We start from the raw sequence: 26,015 nt of genomic DNA, 5'->3' as shown, positions 1-26,015 counted from the left end.
GATGGCCTTCAGTTTAAACTGTGCTTCGTAAGCGTGTCTCTTTGCCATTTTCAGGGTTGTTAAAACAACGATGTCCTGCATAATGCACATACCTGTTCTTTTATACAGGTATGTGCGATTGTCCCGGTATATACGATCAAGGCCCACACTTCACCCTTTAACGTTCTCATGGTGTTCTCTACTACGTCCTCCTTACAACACATAGGGCGCACCGCGCTATAGGGCGCGCCGCACTTTTTGAAGAAAATCTAAGACTTTTAAGTGCGCCTTATGGTCGTGAAAATACGGTAATTTGAATCATTTTGGATAAGGATAAGTGTAAGATAATGGGGAATTTCAGTTTTTACTTTATAATTTGTTTAGCATAAGATTTACAGTTAAATTGTATTTTTTCTTGCCTTATTTAATTTTTACGTACTGTTCCTTTAACATACGGTAACTGTGCACGGGGGGAGTGTTCGCGACGGGCAGTGTGGAGCTACGGGGGCTTTAACTAGCTGTGGAGAAAAGCAGTTTCTTACCGTGTTTGCAGTGTACTGGAACATTCAAATGGATCACTGTATTTCAAAACTGTGGAAATAAATGTTTGCCTGTTTGCTTTTCGACTACAAGCGGACTTTGTGGATTATGTTCAACTGCACTAAGACACGCGTACGGCCCGACTACCAGCTAGTGCTTCCGCGGTGATACAATGTAAAGAGTCTCTGCAAGAGACGTCTGAACCCTTACCTACTAATTGGAGGAAACTCATGAAACTAATTCATGAATGGATAAAATGAGAACAATGGTTTGACACCCACAAAGGTTAGATTCATTTATTTTTAGAATGAGTGAGCACAAAAACATTTGTCAGACAGGGGCACAAATATCATAATGCAATAACCTATAAATCATAATCAAGTCTTCAATCTGAACACAAACTAGATAAACTTCAAAGATTCTTCATCCTCCAGATGTTCTTCCTGCTGCTCGTTATCTGATGATATCTGGATGTGAGCAGCTCAGTGCTGGTGCTCAGGGGTTTCCAGGAGAGTAATGGGAGTAGGCTGTGAGCCACTTCACGGGGCAATCCCTAAAATCAAACACAATGTGATTCGCAAGCACAATGGAGTAACACTAACACCACCCACTCACTTTATGTTTGCCAGTAGGGATTTCTCAAACTCCCTTTTCTTTTCTATCGTCCCACTTTCTTTTTTTTTCTTTTGACTTAAATATATTTTTACACGCCTTTCCCTTAATACCTGCTCTATCTGTAGGATTTGGGATTGTTTAAGCCTTTCAAGATGGTTTACCGTCTAGTGTCTACCTCTAAGTACTTAAGTTTGTTTTCTCAGTTTTCTCTGCTTGTGCTCTGTACTGTGACGCAAGTTACAAAGTCTGGCCTGTCTAGGAAAGAAAGCTGTAGAAATGCCAACCATGCAAGCTAACAGACTTATCAACATCACAACTCTATCATTAAGTTGGAAGTGGTGTAGTACATGATGATCTTCAATCTCAAACATCAGCTGCTGTTGAACAGGTTAGATCTGCAGCAAAAGCTGCCAGTATCAATATTAGTTCTGTAATATTGAAAGCCCAGGAAGTTTCCTGGACAATTCCACATTTTGCTTCAAAGTCTAGGAAGTGGTCCAGAAAGACCACTTTCAAAGTCAAAGTGGTCTTCCTGTGTTTATCATCTGGTGTCCCCTTTTCTCTGTCTTCATGTCCGATGTGAATGTTCTTGGCTCCGTGTCAGTGTGTTTTACGTTGACCTTCATTTCCTGATTATTCGCACTTGTGTTCGTTATGTTTAGCTGTGTCGTTTTCCCCACCTGTCTGCACTTATCTATAAATCCTGACTTTGTGTAGGCAGGCCTGTCTTGGGTCTGTGTGATTATTTTGAATTCCTCACTATTGGGATTTTTTTATTGGTCTTTGCTTTTAACTCCATCAAATGCTTGATTTTGATCATGTCTGCTGGAGTCTTGCATTTTGGTCTTATCCTTACAGATCTCAACAGTTAGGACGTTTACTAAAGAATAGCTCTTTTTTTTTTAATTCCTCAGCAAAGCACAGAACAGAGGTCTGTAGTATAAAGCAAGATTTTGGATTATTCAGTAAATCCTAGGTGTTTTCACTTCTTATATCCACACATTAGGGCAGCACGGTGGCACGGTGGTTAGCACTGTTGCCTCACAGCAAGAAGGTCCTGAGTTCAATTCCACCATCAGGCCGGGGTCTTTCTGTGTGGAGTTTGCATGTTCTCCCCGTGTTTGCGTGGGTTCTCTCCGGGTACTCCGGCTTCCTCCCACCGTCCAAAGACATGCAGCTTGTGGGGATAGGTTAATTGGATAATCCAAATTGCCACTAGGTGTGAATGTGAGTGTGAATGGTTGTCTGTCCCTATGTGTTAGCCCTGCGACAGACTGGCGACCTGTCCAGGGTGTACCCCGCCTTTCGCCCTATGACAGCTGGGATAGGCTCCAGCGCCCCCCGCGACCCTGAAAAAGGATAAGCGGAAGCGAATGGAATGGGAAATATCCACACATTGGTATAGTAACTTGTGTAGTAGACCAAACTTGCGTGATGGGATATCTACTCCTAGGGAAAGTTTGCAGCAGTACTGAATGTTTTCTACTTGTGAATAATCAGTGTAAAATATTTGAAATTGGCCTTTTAACTCTTGCCAGATAAAAGGGCAACAAGAATTGTTTTTTTAGGATCACTCGTAATGTTCTAGGACACAGATGAAATCTCCAGACCTGCACTGCAAACCTTCCTATCCTCTTCTTTTATATATGTGTTCACACTTACAGATGATTCATTAATGAAATGGATTTGATTAGCAGCACATGGCTGCTACTTAGTTTTTTATACGCTGCTTCTGGATTTTGGCTTAGTTTTTTTTATATATATATATATGTATATATATGTATCTATATAATTACATGGTGTAACATGTCATGTGTTCTTCATCTGCAGTTGTAATTATCATTTGAAGAACTGCTAATGACCCCCTGATTGTTATTATGTCCTGATGTGTTCAGGCTGTCCTTTCTCTTTACCATGTCTCTACACTGTTAAACAATGGGTTGAGTTACAAAGCTGACCACATAGCCTGATTGCTGATGTTGGGGTAAATGAAACAAGATAACAGAAAGTTATCAAGAGTTTGTTAATTTGCTTCCTATTGTACACTTCTGCTCTCCTGTGTGTTCGTGTTGAAGATTTTTATACCGCTGATACTTCTGACCCTTCCTCCTTTGGTACTCCATTTCATCGACTGTCCACACAGCTCCCTTTCCTCCCTCCACTCGCACAAAACACTTGTGAAGGCTGAGGTTGTGACGTACTGCATTCTGGAGAGAGGATACAGATACAAGGAAACAGTTCTATCAACATGGAAGCCATGCTATTAAAAACAGTACAGTATAGTGAGATGTTCTGGTTGGCACAGTTTTTTTTCTATGTTAAACTGTGCCCAAATGTTCAGTTTATTACAATAAAAAGCACTTGTATTCTGTACACAAGTAGGCATCACAATTAATATTTCATCCAAATAGTACAAACCTTCCAGGTGGCAGTATTATGTCTGAAGTAGAAGAACATGGTAGTGAACCAGTTGTAAATCTCATTCAGAGTACGTTGTTTGTCTGGAGACTCCAGGATAGACTGCAACCAGTCACACACATGGAAGGGTAAGCAGTGGCAATATTTGGCAAATTAGTCATAAATAGCTACAGTTTGCAGATAAAACCTGATTCCTACTGTAAACCTTTGAGGAAGACTTACAAAGCCTTGAGCCACCCTTCATTTTATTTATATTTGGTAGGAAAATGGGAAATAGGTAAGACATTCAAAGCTCTTCTTTGGATGTTGGCTGCCTTTTGTTCATACAAAATATCATTTTAAGCCTGTCAAAGTGTGTTGCAACTATTGATGCAACTAAAGAAATGGAAACAAACAATGATTTTGTGACAGGCTACAAATAAAGTGCCTAAAGATACAATTTTAAAGCATGAAACCTTTTTTTCCAAGGTCTTTTGTAAAGTATCTGAATATGAGGGTAAGATGGCGCCGCCATTGCGTGCAATAGGTCGGCAGCCTTATGAAATTTCACCTAGTGGGACTAATAAAGGTATATCAAATCAAATCAAATGTTGCAGTGACTTGGAAAAAAACACACATCCAGAGAGTGTGTATAGAAGTGTATACTTTAGAACAGGGGTCGGCAATCTCAGTCCACGAGGGCCGGTGTCCCTGCAGGTTTTAGATCTCACCCTGGGTCAACACACCTGAATCACATGATTAGCTCATTACCAGGCCTCTGGAGAACTTCAAGACATGTTGAGAAGGTAATTTATCCATTTAAATAAGCTGTGATGGATCAAGGACACATCTAAAACCTGCAGGGACACCGGCCCTCGTGGACTGAGATTGGCGACCCCTGCTTTAGAGCCTTGAGAAATCAGGGACCAGTTCAGATCAGACCAACTTCACAAATGAAAATAAAACATTAGACAAACTCACCCATCTTATCAAGTATGCATAGGTGTAAGGAGGCCTGATGTTGTTGTATTTGTAACACTCAATACTGGGAACCAAATCTATAAAAGAACAGTGGGCGTTTCTCATCAGTTTGTCCCATCAAACACACTTCTTTGGATAATGTGCTTTTGAAACATATTTAGAGATAAAACACAACATGCAACAAATATACAGGTACTGCACATTTCAACTGTCAAATGTAATCATTTATATTAGCTAATAAGCTCTAATAGCATTTTATCTGAAAGAACATATGTTATGGTGAAAACGTAATGTGCATAAAATAGTAAAAAAGTCCATTTGTGTGTGAATCCTAGTGAATTTCACTGTTACCTGGGAGGAGATGATCAGAAGCAGTAGGTCTGTTGCCATGCTGGACCAGCTCTTCCAGATGTTTGGTGGCCCACTGTTGCACTCTGTCTCCACTGGTAACCTGAGGCTGCGGCAGGAACAGAGGAAGGCTGTATTGCCACTCAGAAGCTGCCTTCTGCATATAATGATGAAGGTGGATGTGAACAGACACAGCCATTTATTTTCTCTCCAGAAGAAAAATAAAGCAATATTTCAAGGAAATTCTTGTTTTTACTGTCTTAGCATGTAGACATACCGAGTCAGAGTATTTGTCCTCTGAGAGATGAAGTTGCATTGCAATGAGTTTCTGTTTTTCCAGAATGAGCTGAAAAAAGAGAATTCCCATATATCACTGGATTACTTCTATTTTTAGGAGTCTGGATAACCAGGTTCATGTGTCTACTCTTCATTGCTTCTGTGTTAAAATGCTTCGTCTCAGATTCATTTAGACTGATCTCATAATAACATAGTAAAATATAGAACATAACAGAAGACTTCACTATCAGAATGCTGGCTCACTTATGGTTCTAGAAGTTTCTAAAAGCAGAATAGGATGCAGAGCCCTCAGTTATCTAGCTGAAACTTCAACTTTAACTAAGATGTTCCTTTTAAGCTTATAGCTACTGCGAGATTGAGTAGGTTCGAAAGAAAAAGAAACTTGTATCTATTTTTGGACATATTTACACATGAGCATTCATACAGCATAGTGCTGCTGTAGCTTTGTTTCTCTGGGTTCTACCTGACTTTCCATGTACTGAACAATATCCTGCTGGACCCTCCATTGAGCAATACTTCTGTCACCATGTCCGTGTTCAGAATGAAGATGCCTAAAAGACAAATTGTCACAGGGTATATTCAGGGTTAATACAGGGTTTAAAAATATCCAGAGCTTCCTGCCCTTTGTAAAAAGGCCTCAAAATCGAATAATTGGTTGTGTAAAGACAAAGAAATAAAACTAGACTTTTGAAAACACAAACTACGTGAAACCAAATTTATTGTAAATAAATTTCTAAAAATTTCTATAAATATAAATTTGGAAGATTGAAATCGTCCTTTTTAAAACAATGCAAATATCCAGTAGAATATCCTGGAAAATAAAACCCACACGGTCCACAGTGGGCAACTCACTGTGGGGCCCCAGTAATGGCATGACATTTCAGGCCCAATGACCCCACCATGGGCAGCCCATGCTGTGGGCTGCCAACACTAAGCACATAGGGGCCTGTTGTGGGGCCCATGCAGACCTGCAGTGAGCCCATAGTATGCCAATGCCAATCAATGAATAAATCATTGACTGTTGTTGTGAATGGGTGCTATATAAGTTGAACTGAAATGGATTGAATTAATAAATGCTACTAGTTTTGTTGTGTCCAGAAATGAGGAAATAGCCTTTTCCAACCCTGCCACGCCACACACACACAAAAAATGTATTCATTGAATTAATGCACAGTTCTTACTTCAAGAAACTAGAGAAGTCTTCAAATACTGCTTCACAGCCAGGCCATCGGCAGAGCCCACTCATGAGCAGAACACTGGTCCCCTGTGGGATGCTGGAGGAAACAGAAATGTTTCAGTGATGTGAGTGTGACAGTCAAGAGTGTAAAAACATAACGCACCAAAACCAAGACTTCCAAACCATTTTCTGCCAATCTGACTTTTGATATGAAAAGTTTTCTAACCCGTATATTCAGGATTTATGCATTGCAATGCTATGTGTTGCATAAAATATGCTAACTGCAATATGCAGATACAAAGGACTGTTGTTTTCGGAGCAGGGTATGAGCCATTTTTTTCTTAAGCTGTCCTATAGGTAAAGAAATATGAGACAGAAATAAAAGTGAGACAGACAGAACTCAAAAATGATAGCTATAAACTGACGTCTTAATATGAGGTTCAAAAAATAATTCTTGTGGACCAACTTGTTCCAAGTACTAGCAAGGGTTAGGTATCAGCATAGCCAGCTGACAGGGTGTGATGAGCAATTAGAGACAACTAATTTACTAACAAGTCTATGAACCAAATTTAAATGAAAAAAAAATTAATCGTTATTAAAGCCCTGACTTTGGTGATCACCAAATAAATATATAATTAAGTTGTTTACCAGTTTGAAAGACGGAAAAGTAATCACAAGTCATTTAAGAAATGGACACTGAAAACCTACAAAAATGAACACTTTTTCTTTATTCATGAACATCCAGGGATGATTTGCTTTTTACTTTTTCAATCTACTCTTTCAACTGTCCTAAAATGCTGTGAATATTTTAAAAATTACAAACTTTGTAGCCAGGGTTATAAAGATCGGCCATATCTATTGGAACTGAAAACAAAATAATATAAATTAGAATCATGATTATTGAAAAAATAGCTGTTACATAATGAGAGTTAAAGACCAGGCTCCACCCACTAAAATTAGATAAAAATTTACAACAACTCTTATGCTACATCTAAAACATGAAATATAATGTCAGTCACAAGAGATCACATGTTTGTCTTGGTGTAATATGAACCACCAGCTCAACTTACCTCCAGTCTTTGGGCTCATTTTCACCACAGCCAAGTGCTCATTTTAGTGAACCAAAAGTCTATTTTTTTAATGTGCTGGCTTTTCATCAACATACACTACCAGTCAGAAGTTTTAGAACACCCCAATTTTTCAGTTTTTATTGAAAATTATGCAGTTTAATGTCTCATTGCACTCTGAAATGAAAACATAGTACAAAAAAGCAATTACAGCCAAAATCAATTTATAGACCAAAATGTATTCTAAACTTTTGACTCATCAAAGTAGCACCTGATATAACAACTGAACACAGCCTTGGCATTCTTTCTACAATAGAAATCGAATATTCTCCCATATCTGTAGCAGAAGTTCCCATAAACGTGGACCTTGTAGGTTGCTTTGCTTTCACTCTTCTGTCCAGTTCATCCCAAACCAGCTCAATGGGGTTTAAGTCTGGAGACTGTGCTGGACTCCATGTTTTCAAGCTCACCACCTTGTTCTTTGTTCCTGAGGTAGTTCTGGCACAGCGTGGACTTATGTTTTGGTCATTATCTTGCTGTAGGATGAATCCCTGACCAACTAGGTGCATACCAGAGGGTCCTGCATGGTGCTGCACAATGCTGTGGTTTTGGTTCAGGGAGCCTCTCACTCTGTACAAGTCACCGACCCTGGATCCAGTAAAACAGCCCCAGACCATCATCTCACTGTGGACCCATCCTTTTACCTACTCAACGGTGTACAAAGATCCTGTGTGATGAACCGAAGATTTCAAATGTTGATCCATCAGTCCATAATACCTTCTTCCAGTCTTCAGTAGTCCAATGGTGGTGTTTCATGTCCCAGCCAAGCCTCTTTGTCTTATTCTGACGTCTGGCATTCTTGCTGCAACTCGTCCTGTCAAACCTGCAGCTCAAAGTCTTCTCTTCACAGCTGAAACTGAGACTTTCTTACTACGACCACTATTAAGCTGTGCTTGAAGCTGTTGTCCTGTCAGCCGCCTATCACACAGCTGAGAACTCTCAGCTCTCTCTGTTAACTTGTCTTCTGATTCAGTCGTGTCTTTGGGTCTGCAGACCTCTTCCTGTCAAAGTTTCTGAGCCTTTGGATGTTGAAGGAAACTGTACTCACTGACACCTTGACTTTGCAGTTTCTCTGTAGGACAGGCCGACATTTATAAGTGTTGTGATGGTCTGTCTCTCTTCCATTGTTAATCACCTTTTTCCTCACCATTTTTGCAGCATCACACTACTTTCTGCAGTACAATACTGTTCAACTGATGCTGACCAACACTTCTTTTATGCAGACAGAGGGGGTTGGAAGTAATCCAGAAAAGCTGGAACACCTGTAGGAATTAGTAGCACCAGCTTTCAAGGCTTGATCAAGCTCCATTTTTGCAGAAGAGCTTTAAATTGTTAATACATTTTGTGTTCCCTGAAAAAGACCTTTTGCATAATTCAGATGTTAATTTTTCAGTTTAGGGTAACCTTACTTTTTTTTTTTTTTTTTTTTTACCTCTGGCAGTTCACCAGCTTTGTATCATTTCAAACTATTCATTGTACTTGAATGACTTGAACTACAACAAATAACTGGAAAAATTGGGGTGTTCTAAAACCTTTGACAGGTAGTGTATGTGATTTTGATTTTATGATGTAAAATCATGCTACAACAGCTGCCGTAGGCTCCTGCTCCCTGTGACCCATAAACTGGATAAGCAGAAGAAGATGGATGGATAACAACAACTGTGCATGATTGCTGTGCAAGTGGTACCCCGCTCACTCTCAGACCTGGGGTATGAGATACTGTTGATTTGTCAAATAATGGGACAATTCCACAGCTTCTACAACCACCTTTAGCAGTAGTAACTTGCAGTAACTGAGTAATTGTTTTCTGTACGACTTTAACAGTCTCTCACATTATTATAGAAAATTGAGCTTATTCCCAGTTTTATTTATCTATGAACCCAGAATCAGTTAGTTAAACAATAGTCAAGTTGTAAAGACATAAAGGCCTAGATGACCTCTAATTTTTTATTTCTAAATTAAGACAAACTGAAGTTATTGTACTCGGACCTAGAAGTCTCCAGTCTTCCTGGAAGACAGCGAATCATCTTAGAGTTATTTTTGATCATGATATGCCTTTCGATATGAACACTAAACAAAGATCTAGAATCTTTGTTTAACAAAGCAGACAAAGTAAAACTAAAAAGCTGGTTCACACATTTGTTACTTCTAGGCGGGACTACTGTAGTTCCCTGTTATTAAAGCTCACTGAAAAACCTTTGATCTAAATTGCTGCAGAAAAAGTGCTGACAGGAACTAGAGAGAGCATACAGCAGGTAAAGTAAGTACTGAACACTTCACAAAATATTTTCTGAAGGTGCTGTTGAGATGACATTCTCACCAGATGTCAGTAACAACCATTCCAAAAACATGCAATGAAATAAAACCATATGTCAGTAGATGTCCATAAATGAAGACATATGTAAGACATATGTAATAATAAGAAATGAAACATGAGTATGAAACACAGTGAAATGTGCTCATAGAAGAGCTTTTTTTTTCAAGAGTGATTTTGGGCCATTCTTCCACACCAACAGTCTTTAAATCCTGATGGTTACGTCTATGAGCTTTAGTTGTTTCCATTTGGATTCAGGTCAGGTGACTGACTGGGCCATTATAGCAGCTTTATTTTCTTTGGTTGAAACCAATTGACAGCTTCCTTGGCTGTGTGTTTGGGATCACTGTCTTGCTGAAATGTCCACCCTTGCTTCATCTTCATCATCCTGGTGGATCGCAGCAGATTTTTGTCAAGTTTACCTCTATATATTTTTCTTTGAATTATATGAAGTGTGCCAGTGCTAAATGCAGAAAAATAGCCCCACCCCATGATGTTCCCACAGCCAAGCTTCATTGTTAGTATGGTGTTTTTGGGGAGCTTTTCAGTGCGTTTTGACCTGCAGACATTGCATGTATTATTATTATTATTATTATTATTATTATTATTATTATTAAACAGTAGCAGTGACAGTCAGCAGTGGTGAGCATGCACACATGGCATACGGCCATGGCAGTTGAGTGCATTACTTATTGTTTTCTTTGAAACAATAGTACCTGCTGATTCTCTTGCACAACTCTGCTGATAACTCTTTTCACTCCTCTGTCTGAAATCTTGCAGGAAGCACTTGTTTGTGGCCAGTTTATGATGAATGATGTTCTTTTCACTCCTGAATTATGGCCCCACAGTGCTCACTTGAACCTTCAGTAGTTTAGAAATTCTTCAGTAGTCAGTGGTACATATGCTGCAACAATGTAGTTGTGAAGCTCATTGGTTTTACCCATCATGAGATGTTTCTTGTATGACACCTTGGTAATAAGACACCTTTTTATAGGCCATCATTTGGGGCCGAACCAGCGCTGATATAAATTTGTAGTGGCTCATTACTAATTACTCATAGATTTCAGCTGATGTCATTCCATACTGTTTTCTTCATGTGTTCAATACTTTTTTCTTTTTTGTCATTTCTCATTATTACACATAAGTTAATTTAATTACATCTATTGTTCAATTTGCATGTGTGGATTGGATGGATTGTTACCAACATCTGGTGAGAATTTTATGTCAATAGCACCTTAAGAAATATACTTACTTAGAAAATTGGTGAATTGTGTTCAATACTTGTTTTACACATTGTATGTTTCTTATACTGGCTTCTCTTCACTGGCTCTCTATTAAATCAAAAATCAAATTTAAAATCCTTCCTCCTTACATACAATAATAATCATGCCCCATCTTATCTTACAGTAGAGCATGCTGCTCTCAGACTGCAGGCTTACCTGTGTGTATTTAACAGTAGAATGGGAGCCTTCAGCTTCCAGGCCCCTCTTCTGTGGAACCAGCTCCCAATTTGGATTTAAGAGACAGACAGCCTCTCTGCTTTTAAGATTAGGCTTAAAAGTAGCTTTTTTGAAGCTTACAGTTAAGGCTGGATTAGGTAAATTTAGTCGCCTGCAGCTGGGGGACACTCACCTTTTTCCACTATACACCACTACTGCATGTCATGAAATTTTGTCTTCTTTTTCCCATCGTTGATTTCCTGACCTGTCTCTCTATGCTTCCCTGGTCTCTTTTCTTTCTCCTTACCCCAACTGGTTGCAGCAGATGGCTGCCTCTTCCTGAGCCTGCTCCTGCTAGAAATTTCTTCCTGTTAAAGGCGAATTTTTCTATCCCTTTATTGTAAAATACTACCCATGGGTAACTGTCGGATAGTTGGAGTTTTCTCTCTTAAATTGTAGGGTCTTTATTTTTACAGTCTAAAGCATCTTTGAGATTTGGCACAATGTAAATAAAATTGAACTGAACTGAATTAATTGTTACCCGTCATGAAGCCGGGCCTCAAGAGAGGTCTGCTTTTGAATGTCTCCCCTCCTCAAGGAGAGGAAATGATGGCTCGATGTGGGAGAAGAGCCCATGTGAGGTGAAGGTTCCTGAAGAATATGGCATGCATCCACCTCTTCCTTGCAAATGGAGACTGCTGCACTGCTTTCTGGATGCAGCAGGGGAAGAAAAGATTGATGTAGATTCTTGCCATACAAAGTGAAACCTAATACTATATGCCACTGGTGCTACACTACCTAACTGGTATATTACTATACTAAAAAAAATTCTTAAGACCTAAAATAGAGCACCAGCATCTTACACTCAGCAAATCATAGAATTAACACATGTGTCACAATGTCATAACAAGCACAGGAAAAAAAATCCTACACTTAATTTAAAAAATTAGCATATAACACTTGTAAACAAACAAACAGACAAAAATATCCTTAGTTTCAGTATTTCATATGTTGTTTTTTTGTTAAATATGGAGCTTATAAGTTCTGCATTTTTAATACATTCTGTATTTGTCTCTATAAGTTAATCTTTTACTTTAGAGAACGATTGTAAGACGATTTGCATGCATCAAATGCAAATCGTCTTCTCCTAAAGTAAAGCAAAAGACATTTAAATATCTGTATACCACGTCGTTGCCTGTAAGCGACTGGAGAAACGTGACGCAGAACTGATGGTCTCTGCTGCTTCTGTCTAATGCCTTCCATACTGCTCCAGCACTGGAAAGAAAAAAGTATTGATATTGTTTTGGCTGTAACATAATACAGTTTCCTTTTAATCGCTAGGCCTCATTCAAAAACATTTTTTATTTGTTTGGGGTTTTTTTTTCATTTTTTAGGAAGAAGTGATGTTTAACATTTGATAGTTTACTAACAAATATTTGTAACAAACTGTTTGCCATTTGTTTCTGTGAATTATAGCGAATGACTAATATCCTGCATACACTACAATGGGGCAAAAAAGTATTTAGTCAGCCACCGATTGTGCAAGTTTCCCCACCTAAAATGATGACAGAGGTCAGTAATTTGCACCAGAGGTACACTTCAACTGTGAGAGACAGAATGTGAAAAAAAAAAATCCATGAATCCACATGGTAGGATTTGTAAAGAATTTATTCGTAAATCAGGGTGGAAAATAAGTATTTGGTCAATAACAAAAATACAACTCAATACTTTGTAACATAACCTTTGTTGGCAATAACAGAGGTCAAACGTTTACTATAGGTCTTTACCAGGTTTGCACACACAGTAGCTGGTATTTTGGCTAATTCCTCCATGCAGATCTTCTCGAGAGCAGTGATGTTTTGGGGCTGTCGCCAAGCAACACGGACTTTCAACTCCCGCCACAGATTTTCTATGGGGTTGAGGTCTGGAGACTGGCTAGGCCACTCCAGGACTTTCAAATGCTTCTTACGGAGCCACTCCTTTGTTGCCCGGGCGGTGTGTTTTGGATCATTGTCATGTTGGAAGACCCAGCCTCGTTTCATCTTCAAAGTTCTCACTGATGGAAGGAGGTTTTGGCTCAAAATCTCACAATACATGGCCCCATTCATTCTGTCCTTAACACGGATCAGTCGTCCTGTCCCCTTGGCAGAAAAACAGCCCCATAGCATGATGTTTCCACCCCCATGCTTCACAGTAGGTATGGTGTTCTTGGGATGCAACTCAGTATTCTTCTTCCTCCAAACACGACGAGTTGAGTTTATACCAAAAAGTTCTACTTTGGTTTCATCTGACCACATGACATTCTCCCAATCCTCTGCTGTATCATCCATGTGCTCTCTGGCAAACTTCAGACGGGCCTGGACATGCACTGGCTTCAGCAGCGGAACACGTCTGGCACTGCGGGATTTGATTCCCTGCCGTTGTAGTGTGTTACTGATGGTGACCTTTGTTACTTTGGTCCCAGCTCTCTGCAGGTCATTCACCAGGTCCCCCCGTGTGGTTCTGGGATCTTTGCTCACCGTTCTCATGATCATTTTGACCCCACGGGATGAGATCTTGCGTGGAGCCCCAGATCGAGGGAGATTATCAGTGGTCTTGTATGTCTTCCATTTTCTGATGATTGCTCCCACAGTTGATTTTTTCACACCAAGCTGCTTGCCTATTGTAGATTCACTCTTCCCAGTCTGGTGCAGGTCTACAATACTTTTCCTGGTGTCCTTCGAAAGCTCTTTGGTCTTGGCCATGGCGGAGTTTGGAGTCTGACTGTTTGAGGCTGTGGACAGGTGTCTTTTATACAGATGATGAGTTCAAACAGGTGCCATTCATACAGGTAACGAGTGGGGGACAGAAAAGCTTCTTACAGAAGACGTTACAGGTCTGTGAGAGCCAGAGATTTTCCTTGTTTGAGGTGACCAAATACTTATTTTCCACCCTAATTTATGAATAAATTCTTTACAAATCCTACCATGTGAATTCATGGATTTTTTTTTCACATTCTAGCTCTCACAGTTGAAGTGTACCTCTGGTGCAAATTACTGACCTCTGTCATCATTTTAAGTGGGGGAACTTGCACAATCGGTGGCTGACTAAATACTTTTTTGCCCCACTGTATTTAGTCACATCACATAAAAAATGTAGTTAAATCCTCTTTTTTTTGTGTGTCATGTATCAGGATGAGTACATTCTGAGATATCATCATTTGTTCAATCAATACTCTTAAAATTGCAAATATAAATGTAAATGTTATATTTTTAATGAAAAATGAAATTCTCATTAGGTTTGCACCATTCTTTTCATATAGGGGTTTTAGGGTTATTCCAATGAATCCAAGCTCTGGAATTGGAATTGTCTAACTGGACAAATTTGGGATTTTACAGTAGAAATAATCACAGGTACAGACTAGTAAAATGTGTTTATTTTCATTGTTATTTTCTGTAATTTCCCTGACCAGCATGGAAGGGCAGTATGCAGCAGGGCGTGAAGTCTGCAACTAGATTAGGCCCAAGCACCCCTGTAGCCTCATCAGCTGATTTTAAATCATCAGTTTTTTGAGGTTTCCCTACTTTCCTTGATGACTGGGTGCCATCACTTTGCTTCATCTCAGCTAACTAGACTCGCTGAACCTGATTTGTTGGATTGTGCTGCTGTTGGTGGCTTCTGGAATTATCTGAGAAATCATAGAGCTTCCTTTTTTGGTAATTTTACAAACTGTCTAAGAAGACAGTCTTTCAACTTTACTGACTGAAATTTGTGTGTATTATTATAAATGTTAGTTAGCACTACAGTGCTTAATAAATTCATTAGACCACCTGTCATAAAAACAAGAAAACACAAATAGTAATTTGTCAGAAATGAGTTTAAACTAAAAATTATTCTTATTTATTAGGCAAATAACAAACTCAACTCACAGTTTTAGATCCAAATTTGAGCCGGCACTCTGGACTTGCCTGAGATGTCAGAAATTAATCATACATGTGCATTAACATTTTTTCTGCTTTTTTCTGAAAGTTCATGCGACAATAATTTAAAAATAATTATGATAAAGAAACATATAACTTTTTAAAATAAACATTATCTAACATTATATCCAGTGTATACAGTTTAACCAACTACTACAGCTCCCAACTGGAACATAAAAAACGCAGATTTTTGATAATAATAAAACATCATTAAACTTTCTCTTGTTTATTTTAAGCTTATTTTCACAGACACTATAATAATAGATTTCATAAATCCTTCTTTCCAAAAAGCTTTGACGCTGTGCAGAATTTAAACACTGACACAAGACAAATCACATTTCCTAGTTTCAAAGTTTGAAATGTCATCTTTGTATTGTTTATGTTACGTAGGCTTTAAATGTTTAGTAACTGAAGTTACTGAAACAAGTTTATTCCAATTAAGTGATGTTATTTGTTACATACCTGACTTCCTGACACAGACATGGGTGGCTCTTCCATCTGTTTGATGCTATCAAGTTGGCGTTCGACTTTTTGTTGTCCAAATTTCATGTACTCATCAGAAGTCTCTGGCATTTCTTAAGACACAGAAGACACATTAATGCCTCACTAGAAAGACTTAGAAAACCACATTTTATCATGGAAGTTTTGTCATTTTCTCTACTCCATGAGGGTAGATTCAAACGCTACAAATAAGTAAAGTGTGTTACAAAATGTTCCTTTAATTTAATATATCTGGGAGACATACTGACATATAAACAAACTCTGGCTATTATCTGTAGAATTAACACATAATAACAGTGAAAGAAAACTGCAGCTCTGAACAAGTTTTAAATCACTGCACTCCCATTGTTAAATATTAGGTGTGGATTCTTTTCTTTAGTTGCAAGCATCCCAATAAGATGCTAAGAAGCTGGTTTTAGTTTAAATTGTTTGAGTGATCAAAGATTCAAAGTGCTTGGAACTTCTTCAGTACTCAAAGAACTCAAACCACCAAAGTTTTTTAATAGCTATGTAAAACACTATTTATTATTTAATCATTTTTAGAATGTGACATGATTCTAACGGCAGTCATATGACTTACACCATTCTGGCTTGGGCAATTCCCAGCTTAACAAGTTCTGCAACAAATGTTGGGGAACCAGGTCATATTAATGAAAATAGACTACTGGAATAAGAAACACTGACAAGGACAGAGAACATGGAATTGATGGAGTGCTACTATAAGGACTGTTCACAACAGGAGAGGTTACACGCAAAGCATATAGGAACTTTGGATGAGCAGAATACCAACGTCCACACTGATCAAGAAGCACGTGGAAGGTGAGTGCTATAACATCAACAAAGGAAATATAATATCAACACTAGAAATACAAAGACTACAGCAAAGTGGGAACAATACTGAGCAGTATGGCTGTTTGGTTGAAACAAGATCACTACACAACCAATGATAAGCCTTGCTCATCTCAATGAGAAAGTTCCTAGAGGACAGGAAATCAGCCAATTACACATCTATATACTCAGCTGGATCAGCAGCATCAGGAGACAGATGCCCATGATGTCAAAAGATGAGCACCATTTCCACAGAGGCAGGAGTCACCCCAAGCTAACAGGACCCACGTTTCAGACTGTGCAAAGGTGCCCTGGAGACTTTTTAGCACACAGCAGTGGGACAGGTCTGGACTGGGACAGAAAAATTGGCTCTGATATTTTTGGTGCAGGAGGCCTACAGCCGATTGTCCAGTTTAATATGTGCACATATTTGTGAAATTCTTCAAAGCAATAGTAAAGATGAGTAGCACAAGCAAAAATGTGAAATAGAAGAGAATAAGTAGGTCAAAGTAGCAAAACAGGCAGTAATGAAAATGAATGAATGAAGATTATGCTGCTCTCACCTCTAAATTTAACAAATCAAACTCCCAAACAAAGGGTTGCTCCTGTGTGTGGGCATTTTTACAAGCAGCCAGCTGAGCACATCCAGCAAGAGGATTACCTCAATGTGACTTCAACTTCCAGAGGGAAAGCCTCTGATGTCTGCCTGTGCTTATGCACCCCAAAGCAGTTCAGAATACCTTTGGAGTCTTTGTGTCAGATCTTGGAATGGGTTTAGGATAGGGAATTTACCTCAGAAGTTAGGTAGGTATTGTGTTGCAGCAGCCCATTAAATATAAAATACAAAAATGACACCTCGATAAATCAAAATATGATATGATACACTAAGAAGCTTAAATATCAAATTATTGTAGGAGCAGTGGGATGAGTTGGTAAAGAGTTCCTGTATCAGTCACTGACTTTGTTATATGAGGTCTTATATCTTTGACACTCAGCTAAAGAGAGGAGCAGAACTTTCAACTGAGTTGCATCCAACTGGCAGGCACAGCTGCCAGTCAGACCTGTAAAGTAGTGAGGTCTGACAGAGTCCCCTGTCCATACGGTCTTTAACTCTGACATTCAGAAGAATTTCACCTGTATCTCAGGCGAGTGTTGGAAGTCTGCAACTTCCTTGCTGGAGGAAGTACAACCTAAAGAATTGTGGGAAGCCACGTCAGTTAAACTGAAAAAGGTCACTGGGATAGGTAAGAAATTCCCTTGTGAAAAGGAGCCACATTTGGATGAGAGTCATCCCAAGTTACCAAACGCTCTGGATACTCTGGAGCTTATTTAGTGGGCATGCCTCTTCAGTGTTTTGTGGAGGTGCAGACTGGAGCCCTGGTTGGTTCTGATAGTCAAGAAGAATACCAAATTAGAGGTATCACGGCCACTTAATCATCCACTTACATACTTCTATAATCAAAGTGAGAGCTGTGCCCTCATGCTTGGCACAAAATCAACCATATTTTCAGTGGGTACTGGACTCTCCCATGGTTGTCCCTTGTCTCTAGTCTGTGACATTCATGCACAGGAGGGAACTCCATAGCGCTCCTACCATTTGTGAGTCTTGTGCTTATTTATGGCTTCTAATTTTGTTGAACATCTGATGTTTAACGACATCAGATGTTCAACAAAATTAGATTTACAGATTTACACATCAGATTTACAGATTTACAGGCTCTGCCAGTCTTGTATTTTCAGAGACACATGCCACAGTCTCTTCCCCCATTGACAGACTCCAATGTCTTAGACTACAGATATCTCTTTTGTTCTAAAGCTCCACTGTGAGGTGAAGAGTCATTTTAACCAAAACTGCTGCATGTAAAGAACTGTATCAGATAAAATACTCAGACCAGCCATCAGGCATCAACAACCAGGCTGCTTTCAATCAGATTTCATTCAGACTGAACTTCACTAGACTGTCTTGAACATGACTACATGCCGAAATGCTTTGAATTTCTGAGATAGTTTGATACATTTAGTTTTACAAGTATCATTTACATATCTTGAGTAACCACAGTCAAAAGTCAGTAGGGTTTTGATAAAAGTTAAAAAAAAAAAATTAATTATAGCAATCCTCAAAAAAGCTAAGCTACTTCATGAGTAAGTTCCATTTTTATTAGACTTGATTTTGAAGAGAAAAATGTCAGACCTCTGGTAGAGGACATGAGACGACTTTAGGAGGACCTACACATAAACACACTGTGTGTACGTGCCTGTGCTCAGTTATATTTAACAGAGACTGTTAAAAATAATGAAGTTAAATTCAATTAATAATATTACAACAAATCCTGTCTCAAGGTTATTCAACTGTTTGCTAAAAACCCTGGAATAAACAAGTCAGAGTAAAAGATTGCTGACAATCTTCCTACTTGGACAATACTTCAGGGATTTTGACAGTTTGTATCATTTTGTGGCACCCTTTGTGTGTGTGTGTGTGTGTGTGTGTGTGTGTGTGTGTGTGTGTGTGTGTGTGTGTGTGTGTGTGTGTGTGTGTGTGTTAAGGTTTGGAAATGATTTTGGTGTGTTGTATACATTTTTATTGTATTTCTACCTTTTGCTTCTGCATTAAGTAGGAACACATAGAAAAGCAAAGAAGTTTGAATGTAATCTCAGAAGCGTGTGATTGTGTGAAAAGTCTCCAGGCAATGAGAATCAAGCATTTAATACAGCCATGAACACATTAAAGGCTCAAGTATGTAAAGTCTTTCCTGCAGCAGGCTGTGGTTGTTCGCAGGTGCTCTCTCTCTCGCTCTCTCTCTCTCTCTCTTTCACACACACACACACACACACACACACACACACACACACACACACACACACACACACACACACACAGATAGCATCAACAAAGAAGTCTACAGAACGAGTGGGAAGCTGTTCTACTTTCATGCTGCATGGTGACATATCACCTGCAAGCAATGGGACCTGCTTTTTTCAAATCAGACAATATTTTTCCTGGAGCAGCACTTCACTACGTGATACTCAGCAAATGTCTGAATGTTTTTTTTTTAAAAACTGTTTCAAATCAATGTTGAAAAATACTGTCATTCATTTCACCCTTTGTTTATTTAATTTAAACCTTTTTAAAGTCCGTAGCTTGGTTACATGGTCATGGTTACAATAACACACACCTGGAAATATTGAATATTGGTCTACCCTTTAAAGTTCAGTGTTGATGGTTTTCACCCCCTCTTTCTTGTTATTTTCTGTCAACTCTAGAATTGATTTTTTTGCCTCTTGTGTGAACAGCCAACATATCTGGCTTTTGTGTGTTATATCACTATGCCCTATAGCTGAATGTGTATACAAATCTGGTAAGTGGAGAAATACACAGAACCACTGACAGTTCTGTGTCAGCGTTTCTGTGTGAAAGTGAGTCCATCACCATAACCTCTGTAAACAGCATTAAATAGACGGGTACAGAAGTTGTTATGGAACTGTACTTCATCTGGTTTTGTTAAAAATTAAAGTAAGAGCTATATTTGAGTCACTGAACCTATTCTTTTATGTTGTTGGTGCTTTTTGGAGCATTTTAATGGAATTTGCTGACTAAGAATAAAATGACTTGCTATGTAGTACTGGCCCGCCAGTGTTCACTTTTACTAAGTATAATTTATGGATGTGTGTTGTTGTTTCTTATGACATGTGTAAAAATAAATCACTGTGGTTATATTTTTGCATAGAGTGGACACACTAAGTGGCAAAATTCAGACACTTGTCCAGTTTGTGGACCATGTAGGACAGTCTTGATACCAGTGAATAGACTGGTATCTTTTAGTCAAGCCTCTTTCACACACTCTTTTTTTAGGCCTAGGCACTTTTAAGGTAACAGTCACGCACACTCATGCAGCTGCACTGGGGGACAATTCAGGGTTCAGTACTTAACCCAAGGATTCTTGGACAAGAGGAGCTGGGAATTGAACCACCAGGATTTACATACCAAGTCACAGATATGTTGTCTATTTAAGTTGCGATGAAGGCCACACGCCAAACTCATCAGGCAATTAAGTTACTCTACAACCTAGAAGCATGCTTGAGTTTTGACATCTTCTGTCTTTCTGTTCTTCTCTGTTCTTCTCTGTACTTCTTTCAAGTGGGTGAACTTGTGCCAAAAGCCCCTACAGTGTTAAAACCCAGTCTCAAAGATGAACATCTTGTTAAATATATTCTTTCCCCTTCTGCAAGTTCTGCATGTTCAGTTTGGGTCAAAAGACAGTATCATGATAAGTTACTGGGAAAACGAGTCAGTCTTTTTAGGCATGCTTGATTTTTCACAAGCTTTCTCCTGAGAATGTTTAATACAGTCAGAGCCTCGGTATTTAAATTTCTAAGACATTTCTTTGGTTTTAATTTCTTCCATACTTCCAGATTTACCACTGGAACAAATCTTAATAAATTACGTTGGCACAGGACTCTTATCGAAATGACATATTTTTAAGTGAAGCAAGTAATGTTTACAATCAACACGGAAATAAGGTACGCACATTTTGGGGGGGTCTGATCCTTTCTTTCAGTTATTGTATCAGACTGAAGGGAAGCGTCTGTACAATGAGCCAAAACAGCACACATACTGAATGTCTGATGCAAATGCACACCCACAACAACAGGAATTCAGTAGAAAGTAAGAGCAGCAGGTTTGTGGCTTCTCAGTGTCACCTTTCATTCTTGTTTTCTTTTTCAGCTTCATCTTACCTGGAGAGGACCATTATAGTCTGCATCTGTTTTGTCAAAGTGAGGAGAATTTTAGTCATAACCCCACACTAAATATAAGAGATATGATGCTTCATATTTGCTATTTCCTGTCTGGATATTTCATTCGGCCACATTATAGCATGGAAAGTTGCAGATGCCTCATACTGGTACTACTATGAATGTGTGGGTTTACTACTCTCATACTCCCATATCTGAAATAAAACTTCTCAATTACATTGATACACTGAAATCAGCGAGACTGGTGAAGGGTTAATCATTTGTATTAGTATCAGTAAGTACAATGATTTAGCATCTCCTGTTGTTTTATTTAATTCATTAAAATGGCAAAGTTCCCATCTTTGCGTTCACATGAATTTGCCTGAAACACACTTGACAGTAAAAAACAGACCTAATAACTGAATGTCAGATGATGTTTTAATATGTGAATGGGAGACTGGAAATAAATCCAGTGCTTTTTTATTCTCTGCCTGCCTCATACAGCAGGCTGAATTTAAAAAATAATAATAAAAAAAACACTAATAAAATCTTAAGTCAGGTCTTTTTAACATAAATGACTAACTGGTCAAAACTCTTTCACATATCATCAGAAAGTCAGATTCTATTATAACAGACTCGTTATCTCAAGACTTCAGTTTTCTATCAGAGTGGGTTTTCTTGTTCCTCTCAACGTTCAGACCAAGAGGTGTGATGCAGATAAACAGATTTAAAATGAACGGAGGAAAAGGAAGTAGGCCTACACAGAATATTATTGTCATGACTAAAGCTATGGTTTTTGCACAATAGCACTGATAGCCTCATCGCGGCACTAGATAGCACACACACACACACACACACACACACACACACACACACACACACGTATATAACAGATGTGGAAAATTGCAAATGCTGAAGTGTTTGTGTTCCCGATTCCTGCCGACTGACTTTGAAATTGTGAGCAGTCCACCTGTCCAGTATAGAATCAGCCTCTTTCCCAGCAGCAGCAAAGAATGGCTCAAGCCCCAAAACAACCTTCCCCAGTGTTATAGTTTCACCAAATGTGATATTTGTATGTTTCACTTTTCTGACACTATTCCATAGCTCAGCAATTATTAGATTATTATATAATGATTACAAGATTAATACATGATTTAGTATGCAGAAACCAGTATTGCATATTGCATATGTAAGATGTAAATATGACTATTTTTTTAAAATATTAATGCCTTGAAGAGAATATTTGTATGAGGCATACCCTGTTTTATAGAAACTGCACTACATTTTAAACATCGACTGTAAATTTCATGTGATTTCATGTTCAGTTAACGCAGGGCTTTTAAGTTGATCCTCCTGTTTCGCTAGCTAGCATATAACTTGTGATTTCAGCAGTTCTATTGGTCAGTTAGCAATAAATCAGACTAAGATAGAAGAGCAGAATGAAATGTGTTATTAGAAAGATGCTCTAAGCCTTTCACAGCGGTAATACACGCTTTACCACTGCACTGTTGTTTCCTGGTTTCAGCTAACAAGATGGCTGCAGCTTTTACAAAAGTCTGGAGAGGAGTTTTCACTTTTGTGCCTTTTTTTATTAATAACTCTTGTAACTCTCCTCATCCATACGTCCAACACTGTATACAAGTCTACAAGTTCCACAACAACACACCTCATATTGACAGAACAAAGAACATGCTCTGGGTTATGTTAGTTATTAAAAAAACAAACATCTAATGTAATACAACACACCAAAATCATTTCCAAACCTTAACACACACACACACACACACACACACACACACACACACACACACACACAAACACACACACACATTTAGCCAACACATAAATAAAACGTGTTTAATAAACATTATGAACGTCTCGATGTACTTGGTGCCACTAACGTGCAGTAAATGACGGAGGATGTCATTCTGATGCTAAAAGACTGAGAGTGAGGTAGAAATGAACTTTAATCATTTATTACATGAACACTAGGACAAAAAAGTCCAACTGAATGCTTCAGTCCCTGAGGGCACGATTGTTTAAAAAAACAGAGTCATTTTAGTGGCCTGAAGAGTCCTCACTTCACAAAAAGTAAAGAACAAGATTTTTTCAATCTGTTTTGTATACTTTTAAATAAATAAATGTTAAATACATTTAAATACATTAAAAAAACATTAATATTTTATATTTTATGTATTGACCCTACAAATGAGAAGATAAAATGCTTTTTCTGTTCACTATTTCATAGCTGAGAAACTGCACAGTAAAATGACCATAAACTCTTTCTAGAAACATTCTGTAGATGAAAAAAAAAAGTTAAAAGATTAATACTGCAGTTTGGGGAAAATGGATGAGTGAAATTGCTCTAAACTGTTCAAATCTCTGAAACTGAAATGGGCTCAGGTCTATAAAAAGAGAGAGCTTGGCCACACACGTCCCGCTGTGCAACAGGACCTCTCTGTCACCATTTGATTTACCTCATCATGATCGTAAGCTTTAATAGTGCCAAATGTTTTAGTGTGTGCGTTTTTAAACCGCATGCATATATTAACATATCAAAGTTAAATGCACTGTAGTATGAAATCGTCACCTTTGATAAATCTCAAAATTATCATCTTAAATAGCTTCCCAAAGATTTCTGGGCCCTTCATCCTAACGAGATGCCCTCTCTGTTTTCGGTGTCTGTGTATCTGTGTATCTGTGTATATGCTGCTTTTGATAAAATTTTGATTTGAAATATTTGGACTGACTGTACATCCTTGTTGACTGAGTGTTGCCATCATCGCAACGTTTTTAAAATATGCTCTGAACATCTCACTCTGCATTGAGTCCAATTAAATAACTTTTGAAAATTTATTGTAAAACAGTACGATTTGTGCTTACCGGAGAAGCGTATGCAGAACCTCCTCCTTGCCACAGTCTTCCTTTTCTCAGGTACTTCGAGGGAGAAATGATTCAAGGGGGGAGTAATTCCACAGGAAATATGGTTTTCAGCAACTACGACTTCAAGATGTATGACAGATAGACCTTATTTTGAGGAAGACTGCAAAGTGTGGTTGGCAACACAAGAAAAAAGTAAAAAAAAAAAAAAAAAAGTTATATTTCACAAAAAACCCAAACAACCCAACAACAAAAAGAGCACATACAATTTTCAGCTTAATGTTTAATTTTACTCAGCAGCGCTGTGCTTTTTTGTTTTAAAGGAAAATATAATTAAATGTTAAATATCAGAATCAATCTTGGACATCTTGACCTGAAATAAATGTTTCTGGTACTGCTTTATGTACAAAGACCAGAATAAAAAGATACGTGTTCAGCACTCACCTGACTATCTGAGAGCACGAGGACACATCAAAGCAGCACAACATCAACTTATATTTATACCCAGAGCAGGAGATGGGGTAATGTAAAGCTCATGTAGTCAGCAAATCAAAACACACCAAGAAACTGCAACAAAAACATTTCCAAACTCTGCTGTGACAACCTAAAAAAAAATCTGTCTGTTGGAAAGTAAACTGTTTTATACCTGAGCAAAAAGTGCAAACGGATTTATGAAAGGTTCCGACAGTTTTGACAAAATAACAACTTTTTCCGTCTTCCCACATAGCTCACCTTCTTCTGTCCATTCTTTCACGCAGGTTATGTCTTTATTCACCAGTCAACAGCACATCAGCATGACAGGTCTTTCAATTTAGGCTTGCACCAGAACAGCAATACAAGTGTGCAAATTTTAAAAAGTGACATTTAAAAGTGTTTTTCAATCTAAATCTATGAGGCACGAATGAAACAGGAAAAAAGTGAAAAACTGCTTTTCTAAGGAAGCACCTCTCTTCTTCTTAATGGACAATTTCAATGAATCAAACCCCAGCTTTGTGTCTGCCTTCTGGGCATCCACTGAGTCTGGAAGGCAGACCAACGGCCCATCCGTGAGGCAGATATCTAAACCACATCGGGTCTTTGCAGCAAAATGCCAAAGAGCAGAATTCAAGTAAAAAAATTTATTAAAAAAACAGAAAGAAAGAAATCTAAAATTGTTTCATCACAAAGAAGCATGTCACACAATCTGAAAATACATCTATAGAAGTAATAATTCCTATTTTGTGAGTGTGAATCAATTCTTCACTGGTTCAGATTGGTGTGATATTCTTGAAGCCTACAGGACTCTGGACAGCGTGTCTATAACACTGGAACAGGGTTTTCGGTGAAGTTGAAAAAGCAAACATGTACTGCAAAATGTCAGAGATTTGCATTTATTAGTTTAGTTTCTACATGGAATCAAGACCACATTCCTTGTTTATGTCTTAAAAGTAACACAAGAAGAATGCAGATTTTTAAAAATATTTCTTCAAATTTAAGTTAAAAAACTAAAAGTAGGGCTCATGAAATTGAAAATTGACATTTCGATTTACATCAGACTGTAAGTCAATGATGTGTGACTAGAAAATGTGTTTCCTTCCAGTAATAGTACATATGTGTGCAGCATGGGAGTGCCGTCCATGCTTTATTTGACAGCTTACTCTAATCTATACAGCACTTTGTTGATCACTACCTGGAATTCCTGGTTTCTCTGAGCTGCTATGTCTGTTTATTGTCTCAGTGCTGAAAGACCACAGGCTTTTTTTCCCGGTACATACTATGTACATTCCTCTGTCTGTCGTGAAAGTAAAGCAGTTAAGGTTCCAAAAAGCAGACCATTTCTGCTTGAAGGGTTTTTCTTGTTTCCATCGATTTTCACACTCAACTTGAGGTCTTTCATTTCAAAAAAGAAAGTGTAGCCAGATG

At 38.4% G+C, this 26,015-nt stretch overlaps 1 protein-coding gene across 2 annotated transcripts; it reads right to left on the bottom strand.

Moving 5' to 3' along the window:
* Nucleotides 1-801: 801 nt before the first annotated feature.
* foxp3b (forkhead box P3b) lies at nucleotides 802-24,606 on the bottom strand. 2 transcript variants are annotated; one of them, XM_085260144.1, is made up of 14 exons: nucleotides 24,558-24,606; nucleotides 24,117-24,276; nucleotides 15,636-15,748; nucleotides 15,123-15,161; nucleotides 12,399-12,489; nucleotides 11,756-11,924; nucleotides 6,339-6,431; nucleotides 5,621-5,708; nucleotides 5,138-5,206; nucleotides 4,864-5,017; nucleotides 4,513-4,589; nucleotides 3,553-3,654; nucleotides 3,220-3,341; nucleotides 802-1,072 (listed from the first exon to the last, which is right to left on the bottom strand). In XM_085260144.1, exons 3-14 carry the CDS (start codon nucleotides 15,744-15,746, stop codon nucleotides 1,015-1,017), a joined length of 1,173 nt encoding a protein of 390 aa, XP_085116270.1. In that variant the 5' UTR covers nucleotides 15,747-15,748; nucleotides 24,117-24,276; nucleotides 24,558-24,606; the 3' UTR covers nucleotides 802-1,014. The 2 variants fall into 2 exon arrangements, with proteins under 2 accessions (XP_085116270.1, XP_085116269.1); XM_085260143.1 differs by having other exon boundaries at nucleotides 802-3,341.
* Between the last annotated feature and the right edge of the window lie 1,409 nt (nucleotides 24,607-26,015).

This window comes from Mchenga conophoros, linkage group LG20 (genome assembly GCF_057382185.1).
Source record: "Mchenga conophoros isolate Kocher_MC1m ecotype Shallow Benthic linkage group LG20, M_conophoros_male_GT1.1, whole genome shotgun sequence".
NCBI lineage: Eukaryota > Metazoa > Chordata > Actinopteri > Cichliformes > Cichlidae > Mchenga > Mchenga conophoros.
Note: the sequence above shows the minus strand (reverse complement) of the source record. Positions and strands in the feature narration are given on the sequence as shown.